The sequence below is a fragment of the Peromyscus maniculatus genome, chromosome 5 (genome assembly GCF_049852395.1).
Source record: "Peromyscus maniculatus bairdii isolate BWxNUB_F1_BW_parent chromosome 5, HU_Pman_BW_mat_3.1, whole genome shotgun sequence".
In the NCBI taxonomy this organism is placed as follows: Eukaryota; Metazoa; Chordata; class Mammalia; order Rodentia; family Cricetidae; genus Peromyscus; species Peromyscus maniculatus.
In genome coordinates, this window is record NC_134856.1 from 142,421,788 (window position 1) to 142,433,077 (window position 11,290).

The 11,290-nt window shown below is 37.9% G+C and overlaps 1 protein-coding gene across 1 annotated transcript; it reads right to left on the reverse strand.

Annotated features, from left to right (window-relative positions):
- Window positions 1–468: 468 nt before the first annotated feature.
- On the reverse strand, window positions 469–6,899 carry LOC102923211 (cathepsin J-like). The gene is made up of 8 exons (XM_006981715.2): window positions 6,793–6,899; window positions 5,277–5,413; window positions 4,872–4,994; window positions 4,585–4,731; window positions 2,985–3,209; window positions 2,363–2,525; window positions 1,642–1,759; window positions 469–847 (listed from the first exon to the last, which is right to left on the reverse strand). The coding sequence occupies exons 2-8, from the start codon at window positions 5,400–5,402 to the stop codon at window positions 745–747; spliced, it is 1,005 nt and encodes a 334-aa protein (XP_006981777.1). The 5' UTR covers window positions 5,403–5,413; window positions 6,793–6,899; the 3' UTR covers window positions 469–744.
- Window positions 6,900–11,290: the final 4,391 nt, after the last annotated feature.

Below are 11,290 nucleotides of genomic sequence, written 5' to 3' on the forward strand. Positions count from 1 at the left end.
TCTGCTGTGATATCTCCTCTTTTGTTTCCAATTTTATTAATTTGGGTCGTCTCTCAATCTCTTTAATTTGTCACCTGAATCACAGTCCTGTAACTGCAAACATGTGACCTTGATGTCTTTGACACAGTAACTGGGAATCTAGTACAGGGTTGAGGTACTAGATCAGGGAGAGTTACAGCTCAGTCCAATTCGGTGAAGCAGTACATTGTACAATTACACTTCACAGAGAATTAAACTGGGTGAATTAATGATGGTTAAAAAATACCAAATCCAGAAATGTTTATAAAGTCTTTCAGAAAATGTTTGCTGGTATATAGAACCCTGTAAGCAGACCATAACCAAAACAGAATAAAGACCATCTCATAAAAACCACTCACTCTTTCTCTGAGAATGCCATCACTACACACAATGCTGTCTTCAAGATAAATTACATGTTGGACCACAAAAAAAAAATCACTTAAAAAAACAGAGAGAAGATAAAAATTATATTTGAATTTAACATTTTTAAAGACACCATTTGCATAACCATTAACATTGAAAATCAAGTTGTAGGAGTAATGAAGACACATCAGTTACAGTAGGTGCCATGCTGAAAGAGTGAGCAGGTCCCAGAATCCACATTGCAATGTAGCTCTTCAGGAATTCAACTACTGAACACACTCAGCACAAGCTGGTCACTGTGAAGTGGAGGGCACTCCACTGGATACTTTCTCTGCCAGTCTTCCCTTGTGGCCACCAGGCAGTTTAGAATATGTCGGGGTAGGCAGCGTATGAAGCAATTGCACAGTGGTTGTTGCGATCTTTGGCAATCTTCATGTAGCCATCTATGCCCCATTCGTCACCCCAGCTGAAAGGAAACATATTTTTCACTTAGTAGAAATATCAATGAATGGTTGATTTATTACAATAATTAGCAAGAAGCCAACTTAACAGAAGGGTCACAAAAAGTTGAGGGTCTGAGTACCAGGAGGCATCTCGCACGGAACTGTGAAGACCACAGCAGAGAAAAGGTAGTTCAGTTCTAACAAACGTGTCAGATTTTAGAAAAACAATGGCACAAAATAACATTGACACCCAAGAAACCAGTGATAGAATGGAAATGTTATGATAAGATATGTGAGTAGGTTGTTTATGGTGTAGGGGAGCTCAGAGGTTAAGGGCAGGAGATCAATGTAAAGAGTAATTTAAAAGCCAGATTAACATTGTAGTATCCCTATAGCAAGTTCTCGGGACATGGACACAAACATACCTGGAACAAGCTGACTAGTCAGACCAGTAAACTCCATCAATGAGAGGCACTGCCTCAATATAGAATAGAACGTGGATAATGATTGAGAAACAACTGATACTAACACCAGGTCACTACACATGTGCACTTGCACACACAGGTGTTTATAGACATGCAAGCATGTATGCATGCACGCATGTACATATACCTCATACATGTACATGGGAAAATAAAAACAGGCTTTGTTCAACTTAAGTGGGACAAAGTTTTCTAGGTAGGCTGTGTAGTCAAACACTGACTGCAAGAGAGAATCCCTTCATGAATCCTCTGGAAGTGTACCAGTGCTCTTAAACACTGAACCATCTCTCCAGTCACTAGAATTTTAAATACAGATTTTTTTTGGCAGTTTATACCTGTTCTTGATCAGCCAATAGCTTTCGCCATCTTTTTCATTTCCCTCAGATCCATAGCCAACCACCAGAACTGCATGATTCACAGAATAACTGCTGCAGTTTGGCTCATGATAAATACCTGAGAAATAAAGTGGAAGCTGATGTGAGATGCCAGAACACCTGAGAGTGACCACTGCCACCAACAATAGAGATGCATTTTCAAAGATCCCAGAAATGATGTAAGCTATATACAGACTTAAGAGTTGAATGAATTGTTATTGAGAATACTAATATACACATAGTTTCACAGAAAACTAAAGTAACCAAAATAAGCATAGGTTTGTTGATAAACAGTTGCTTAGGTGCATATAAGATGACTAATTAAAATCTTCAGTTTTTAAACTAGAAGCTCAAGCCAAGTAAAACTCACTCAACTGAAATTACTCAATTCAAGAGGCTTATTAAGAATTTGATTTCAGATGTACAGTTTCCATAAAAATCTAAAACACCCACCAAATTGAGGATGGTTTTAAAATAAGCTAAACAGTAAATTTTATAAAATATGATGTACTTGCATGAGAGGGCCATATCAGTTGAAGATAGAACTCAGTATTATTGTGTGGGGAGGAAAAAATCCAGAAACCCAAAGTCACATATAATTTTATAGATAAACAGCCTATCATGAACATGGCATGACATGGGAATTTCACTTGTTTTCATATCTAGAGGGAAATATGCTTACCTCCTTTGTAGAATCTGAAAGAATCATGAGAAGCATCAACTGCAGCAGAGATAGGCCCTATATTTGCTACAGCAATCAGTAGGTAATCCTCATTTGCTGGGAGGGACACAAAATCTACTATATAAGCACTGGAGTTCTCAGGATGGTACCTGCAAGGTCCTTCCTTAAAAGGTAAAGAGATAAGAGGCTCAGTTACTTTCACCCTCCTCCTGGGGAGCATCCATCAGAGCCACAACCCTGCACTTTGCAGCTGAGCATCCCCATGTCTGGACTGTTTTAAGTCATCCAAGGAAGTGAAATGTTACTGGGAGATTTGGAACTGAAAATCAACTCTCATGTCTTCATTGACACCTCATAGGTTTTCAAGTCCATAAGAAATTTTCCCAGGGAGAAATCTCCATTATATGTGAAATGGTTCACATATTCTCTGTGCATAGAAGCAGGGACAGCTATATGGAAACTACCACATTAGAAACCCATGCAAAGACTGATACTTTAATGAGACCACTGATGGTGTGCAGTGATTCTGGCTTCCAATATGAGTTCTGAAAACAGTGATTATCCTGCAATGTCCCTTGCCTGAAGCTGGCTGAAATGACAGTAGTATAGAAAATCTACTTACTTTTGCCTCATATGGATAGGTTGCCTCAGCCTCCAGACCTTTATTGTCCAAAACATACTTGTAGGCATTGTATGCAGTACCATTACTACAGCCATTATTGCCTTGAGGTTTAGAACAGTCTACTAGGTTTTGCACACTCAGAAGGGTCAGGTTGCCAGTTTTCCAGAACATCTGTCCTTCTATGGCACCAGTTGCAGCAAAAGCCCAGCAAGAACCACAGTTACCCTGAGCAGGGAAATAAAGATTGTCAATACACAAACAAATACCAACCCCAGCAACAATTATTATCTGCCCATAATAATTTACAAAACTGTACTAGCAGTTGATAGATGCCTAGGGAGGAATGGTACTCTCCTAGAAGACATGACTGCTGGCAGTTTGCACATGTCCCAGTCGATGGCAACACACACATGAACATTTGAGCAGGACCTACTGGTTTTATGGGCTATTTGAGGTAGATCATTAAGTCTACTCTGAGAAAAAAGATAAATAAATATTAAGATAAATGGGTAGATAATTGAAGCTACTCTAAAAAGAAAAAGGGAAAGATATAAAAATGACAAAAGGTAGATTATTGAATCTATTATGAAAAGAAAAAAGAGAGAATATGGATATGATAAAAAGGTCAATTATTGAATATACATTTAAAAGGAACTTCTTGTTTTAAATAGGATAAGTAATGAATTTTTTTTGTCTGAGTTTATCAAATGTTACTGGACTGGACATTGTTAATATATATAATGGAGTTTTTATCTGAATCTATCAAATGTTAATGGACTTGACATCATTAATGTAATTCTTGACTGTATATATTGTATATACTTATTGGATAGTTTTCTTGTATTAGTTATAAGCTTTTTTTTAAAATTTTAGACAAAAAAGGGGAAATGTGGTGGTATTGTGTTCCCCAAAATATTGTGTACCCTAATAAACTTATCTGGGGTCAGAGAAAAGAACAACCACTAGATACAGAGGCTAGAAAATGGTGGAACTCACGCCTTTAATCCTAGCATTCCAGAGGCAGAAATCTACCTGGATCTCTGTGTGTTCAAGGATACAGCCAAGCATGGTGACTCATGCCTTTAATCCTGGAAAGTGAGCTTTAATTCCAGGAAGTGAGGGCAGAAAACAGAAAGATATATAAGGCATGAAGACCAGAAACTAGAAGCATTTGGCTGGTTAAGCTTTCAGGCTTAAAAGCAACAGTTCAGCTGAGATTCATTCTGGATGAGGACTGTGAGGCTTCCAGTCTGAGGAAACAGGATCAGCTGAGGAACTGGCGAGGTGAGAAAGCTGTGGCTTGTTCTGCTTTTTCGACCCCAGATAAGTTTATTAGTGTGCACAATATTTTGGGGAACACAATACCGCTACAGTTATTAATGATAACAAAAGAAATAAATTCTAAAGACAGATGTGGTAGATGAAGAGAGAGAGAGTGGGGGGTGAATTGCTAGGATAAATATTCATTGTGTAAATGTATGAAGCTTTCATAGAAGAAGAAATGAACTGCACATCTCTCCACACTCAATAGACACACATAGACATCAAGCATTTTGTCTTCAAAGTGGCTTCAGAATATGGGCATGTGCCACCGTCGTACCTGATTCCGTACAGGAGTCACATAGCCTTTCTCTCTCCAATCCACAAAACTGGGGAATTCACTAGCTAGAGGTTTCTGAACATTTTTCACTGTCAGGGCAGCCGGAACTGGAATATCAGTCATCAATTTTCTGTATTCCTTAGCAGTCTTCCAGGAAAATAACATTAATCAAAAAAACAAAGCAAAAACAAACAAACAAACCACATTAAAAAAAACACCCAAAACAAAAAGACTGCATGTAAAGAACTGAAGAAAACATAGTGTGAAGCAATCCATGTCACACTCACCATGTCACCAAAGGCATTCATTTCCATGGTGAAGCCATGCTTCCCCAGGCCTTTCTCATCATTGTGCATTTTGATCATCTTCATGTTTTTTTCCCATACTGCTCTCTTCTGTGCTTCTTCTTCCTGGAAATGAGCATAATGAATGGCAAAACTCTGGAAATATCAGACCAAGTAGACTTGCTGCTGCAGTGAACAGAGGTCAAAGAGAGGGTGCTATGGACATGATAGCACACATTCTCCACGTACTGAGGAAAAGAGGATCCGGCCACCCTGTGCTCACACTGACTGTGATTAGATAATGTTTCAGTGAAGGGTGTGGTATATGACCTCTAATGTGTCCAGACACTTGCAACAGCAAGGATAGTTTATTCTGGGGTTCTTCTGGACAGTTTCCAGTTTACCAACCAGGATGTATGATTTTCCATATTTTATCTTCCACTCTTGCCATTCAGCATCCAAACTAGGATCAAGTGCTGGAGCACCTGAGGCCACTCCAAAGCACAGGATGACCAGGAAGACAGCAGGCATCATGTCTCAGGTACCTGGAGAGGAAAGAGAAATGAAGATGTGACCACACCAATATTTTTTAAATGCCTTCTTATTCCTTCCTAACAAATAAATCCATCTGTGGTCAATAATATTCTCTGAAATAGTCTTCCAAATACTTTTTGAAAGATTGAAGGAAAGGCTTAGGATATGTTTGAAGTAAATCAACCACTGATAATTATTAGTTCCAACGCAAAATGAAGAACACATGCCCAGAATTCTAGCAGGGAAAACTTCAAGTGTACTTCATGTTATTTAAGAAAGATCTCCACACACACTGAGGACCAGAAGCAAAACAAACAAACAAACAGACAGACAGACAAATAAAAAACCCAAAACAACAACAAACAAACAAACAAAAAATAACTATGGACTTAAAATATCACTGGCTCACAATTTATTCCAAGCAAAACTTCTGTTACGTGGTATTGGATCCAAATTTCAATGTGAGCCCAAGAGTTGGGACCACATGGCATCATATACCTTTCTAATATATAGTGGATAATGGGCTTATCTTGCACCCTCCCTTCTTGAATGAAAACTTTGAGAAACGTCTTCTATAAAGAGTGTGGGAAAGTCCAGTGTGGTGGTGCATGCCTTTAATCCCAGCACTCAGTGGTCAGAGGCAGGCAGATCTCTATGAGTTCAAAGCCAGCCTGGTCTACAGAGCAAGTCCCAGGACAGCAAGGACTACACAGTGAAACCCTGTCTTGAAAAACATAATAATAATAATAATAATAATAATAATAATAATAATAATAATAATAATAATATAATGTGGGGAAAATTACAGGTATTATTTCTTCTTTCTTACATTTGGGACCATGCAACCAAGTTCTCCGCACACTACCTCAATGAGAGTGGTGTCACACGGGAAAACCAGAGGAAGCCAGGCCAACAAGTAGAAGTGAAGCATGAAAGCAAACCTCTGACGGGATTTGAGGTTCAGGTTTTGCTGGACTCTAAAACAACACTCACCATAAGACCTGGATAGGGACATGCATCTGTCTACTATATCTGCACAGGTCAACTGAAAACAGATTTACCCAGGAATTATGTGCAAGAAGCAATTTCTATTACCCTGGAAGTGACAATGAAGGTTACTTACTGGTGTGCATGGTAACTTCTGTCACTCTCTGTGGCCAGACCCAGCCTTGTACTTACAGGGAACCTATACAAACCTAGACCTGGCAGATGAGAGATCTGGATTCTTCTATGCCTTTCTCACACCCTCTCCTCCATCTACACACAGAAGAGCTGCTGAGCCTCAGAATGTATTCTCCTTCAGGGGAATCTTCCTGATTTTCCATGGAGTCTCTTAAGGCTCCCCTCCAGGATTACTTCCCATTCTGCCTTGGCACAGACAGAGCCTCACCTGTGGTGACTTATGTTGCTTTAGTCCACACAGACTCAATTCCTTTGAGGTTGCTGAAGACACAGGATCTGACCCAGCCACACCTCACTCAGGCTTCAAATCCCAAGTATATAGACAGCTGTCCCCACCCCTCATTCATGCCCTCCATTTGATTGGCTGTGTTGGTGACTGGATTAGGCCTCCAGGCACTGGGACTTAAGGCTCTTTCTGAGATATGATTTCAGCCTGACGCTGGAAGGTTGAGCCTGGGCTGCCTCAGTTGACAGCAGGGATCTGAATTTGATGACCTTGTCAAAGGAAGTTAGATAGCCATCCTGTAGGCCTTAGATCACATTATATCTGACATTTTGCTTGCTAATTGTGTTTCCTGGGAGAGCTGTATGGTACTGTACCCTCACCGTTCAGAGTGGGAGGTTTTGGTTACCATCCTTGGTGTGGAGTTAGTGCATTCTATTTTGTGTATTGTCCACAGCTATGGTTAGATCCTTTAAGAACACAGACCCTGGGATGCTCTGTCTCCTTGTCAGTGTGTAACACAGTTGTATCTCACAAGAATCTTTAGGAGACAGTGACCCCCAAAGAGGAAAGTGATGTTCAAGGCTGAACCATAATAGGAAATATGAATGAATGTGCTATGAGGGGTCTCATGAAACTTTCTGGTTTTTCTCCTAGCTATTGAATTGAGCTGCCATCTTCATTGATGTAACAAACAACTGGAAGTTTTTGTATTTATCATTTTCAGGACACATCCTGCTGGACTTAGGGGCACACTGATTGTTTTTGCAAGCACTGCAAAGAGATGTCCAGAAGGATTTTCTTTTTGAGGTAGCTCTGGACACTGAACAATAATTCTCTTCTCTCCCTCTTCTATCTTAGCACCCACCATTTCCTTTTGTCACTGTAGATATTTGGATACTATATTTTGGTTGAGTGTTTTTCCTCATAAGAGTCCCAATGAAAGGTATTTTCCATCGCACCAGTATTAAAAAGTAGGACCATTAAGTGGTTACCCCACAATAATGATTGTCACATTTTCCTCATATACTAAAGTTCTATCATATCTCATGGCAAGACAAACCATATTTGATTTATCCATTGATTATTGCATTTGGTGTCTTCCTCAGATCATGGAAGAAATATATAATACCTATCTATTCTAAACTGTACACTACCTAAGAAATTGCTAACTATAGGGGATATAGTGGAGAATAATTTTTAGATTCATGTAATATTTTTTAGAGGAACTGAAAAGCAGAAATAAGAGGTATTAGCTCTTATTGTTTTACCCACAATTCTCTATGCTATTTATCTCCTGCTTATCTCATTCTTCAGACTTCCTTTTAATTCATTCACTGTATCAGACAGTATAATTTTATCACATTATTTCCCACTGCCCAATTCCTTCTAGATCCCTTCTCTCTATATACCAATGTAACTTCATGTTCTTTCCTCTCCCAAAAAGAGAAAAAAAAATAGTCACTAAAAACATAGAGTCTGATTTATATTGGCCAGTTATTTCTGAGCATGTGTCCTGTCTCAGACTGTATGTGATGCACCCAGTATCACGCCATTGGGGAAATATGATTATCACTTTCCAAGCAGCTATCACCTGTGAATAACTTCCTAACTAGTGGTGGGACATTTTGCACAGTTCCTTTCCTTCATGCTAGGATTTTGTCTGGTTGAACTTTAGGTCTTGTGTATATTCTGACAATCATTGAAGTGTGCTCTAGACCCTAGGACTATTCTGATACCCATTGAAGTTCGTGAGCCACTGTTGGGGAGTTGTTGTGGAATGACAGAAGGAGCATGTGTAAATTGCTCAGGATAGAGAGGATATCTCAGTGTTATCCATCTTACATTCTCCCCACACCAAAACAAAACAACACAGCAGGCATAATTACCATCAATGCTTTGATTTCCATGGCTGCCTGATCCTCACAAACAGGGATTCCCTTCTCCTGGAGTAACCCAACGACAGTGCATATGCACCTGCATTTTCATTACAAATATCTTCTTCCTATTTTCCACTGATCATAGCAAGACTTCAAGAGTGATTTTCTCTAAGCATGATTTTGAGAACACAAAAATCCATAAGGAAAGATACAGATTATCAAAATGGACAAAGGAGAATCATGGAGCATAAATATGAGGCATGTTTAGAATTAAGGGAAATATTGTGTAACCAGATATCATCAACGAAGGTATATATAACCTTTCATATATGATAAGAAGCACTGAAATACTCACTTTGAGATAAAAACTATTATCTCATGTATATCTCAGTAAAACATTATAGTACTACCTACATAAAATTAAAATGATGTACTTCAGTATATGTATTGATTTTCCATTGGATTTAATAATTTAAAATAATTATCACTGTGGCATGTATCAACACCTCTTTTTATATGTAAAATATTTCACTGTATGAATATGTTTTATTTATATATTCTTCAACTGATGTTAATTTGTCACAAATTTAAGATAATATGCATTGTCTCTAGAATATTTGTGCACTTAAAGTTTTCTTAATAAACATTGTCATTTGTCCATGCTGACTACAGAGCAGGCTAGGTCACATGAACATTCTCTGAGGAGCAACCACACTTGTTTCTGCCATTCCTATTGTAGTCTGCATTTCCACGGAATGACTGGAAATTCATTCAGAACATGTCTGGCACTTTCATCGATCCATCTATTTATCATCTATTTATTTATTATCTCCTATCATTCAATTACCCTATCTATCTATCTATTTATCTATCTATCTATCTATCTATCTATCATCTATCTATCTATCATGTCTTTAATTCTCTCATCTTACCTTTTCTTTCTGGATATTCTCCCTCTCTCCCTCCTCCATGCTTCAATTACTTCATGTATTTCCTTCCCCAAATTCCCCTTTTAAAATCTTTCTCCATGTTTCCCTATTTTGCAATAATGTGTTGAAGCATTCTGTAATTGTAACAGACTCACACCCATGGTGTTGATCCTGAAGACCAAGAGGCACGCTGAAATGGCATGTATCAATCACTCCCTTTCTAGCCCAAGTTTCCATTCCTATTGACTATTCTTAGATTTCTTCTAGTGCTAGGCACAAGTGAAAATACTATGGTAATTTCCTTCTCAGTCTTATTATTAAAATTGAGGAGGTAAATAGTATTGATGAATGAGTTTGTTTTTCTAAAACTCTAAAATGTTTGGTAACTCAAATTTCAAAATATTCTTGAAATTCCATTTTATATTCTTTCCACATTAAACCTATTGTCTGTATTTTTTAATTAGGTAATGCGGCACTGATAACTCAGTGGACACAACACTTTTGCTGTATTTCTTACATAATTCATTTATTACACACACCATTTTTTGATATAGCTAACACCAACATTATTTCTTCTGAGACTGTGATGATTCAAGAAAAGGGTGGATTCTCATTGGAGACAACAGGAGATGTTGAGTTGTTGAAGCTGTTGGAAATCTGAAGCCCCATGTCAAACCTAGACACAATCAGGCTTCACAAGGCTTTCTGAGTAAATAGCATGTTTACATTACTACATTAATTACAGGACTGTCCTGATCCAAAACTAAGGAAGGTGCCTAAGGTCTAGATATTACAAAGTAGATAAATGATCCCCAGAAGTGCAATCATAATGTCTAAGATATTCAGAAACATCAAATCATAAAGCTGCTCCTATTCCAACTTCAATACTGTTCTGTTGAAGCCTAATTTCAATGTAAATATCAACACATTTAACAATCCTCTTGCTCTTATTGATGCACATTACAATATTACAATTAATATCATTACCCATGTGTCTCACGATAAAAGAATAACATTGTAATGAAATAATTTCTAGAACCTTCCTGTAGAAAAAGAGACTATTTCAAGTCTACTCTTACATATAGTGATTAAAAATGTCTATTTTCTCAAAACATACATCATATCTTATACTTTATAAACATCGTGAGGCCTGACTTGTTATTGTAATGTTTGCTCAGGATGTGTCAAAATAAAAACCTGTTTTCCTTACAAATTTAAAGTGGCATTATTCCTGCCATCATGTTTCTCAGCACCTTGATAGTTACTATCAAATTATTCAAACTAAATAGGCAGTCCATATTCTAGAAACTTTCCAAACAGACCAGATAAAATTTGTATTAGATTTTACAACATCATCATGAAGGGGAACTTACAAATCCATAGTATAACTGGAAACACCATACATTTCCCCTCACTATTCTTCAGGCTACCTGGACACTCTGTGAATACTGTATAATATCTCTTTTGTCATGAAGGAATATGAAGTATATGAAGCAGTAAGGAGCAATTTGAACTCAGAATGATGACAATGGAGAAGAATGGTCTGGATTTGGCTCCAATGCCATCCATCAATCTCTACTGTGGGAAACACTCATAATCATCACACTAAGACCATTTTAAATGCATTGTTTCTATAAGGGACTCTATTTTTTTTGTGACTTACTCTCATGGAAT

Excerpts from the sequence above, each read along its gene's own strand:
- LOC102923211 (XM_006981715.2), bottom strand. The coding sequence starts at position 5,402 with ATGATGCCTGCTGTCTTCCTGGTCATCCTGTGCTTTGGAGTGGCCTCA. Across the intron at positions 3,210-4,584 it reads TGACTCCTGTACGGAATCAG|GGTAACTGTGGTTCTTGCTG; the intron begins GTACGACGGTGG and ends TTCCCTGCTCAG. Across the intron at positions 1,760-2,362 it reads TTTCAGATTCTACAAAGGAG|GTATTTATCATGAGCCAAAC; the intron begins GTAAGCATATTT and ends TTTATTTCTCAG.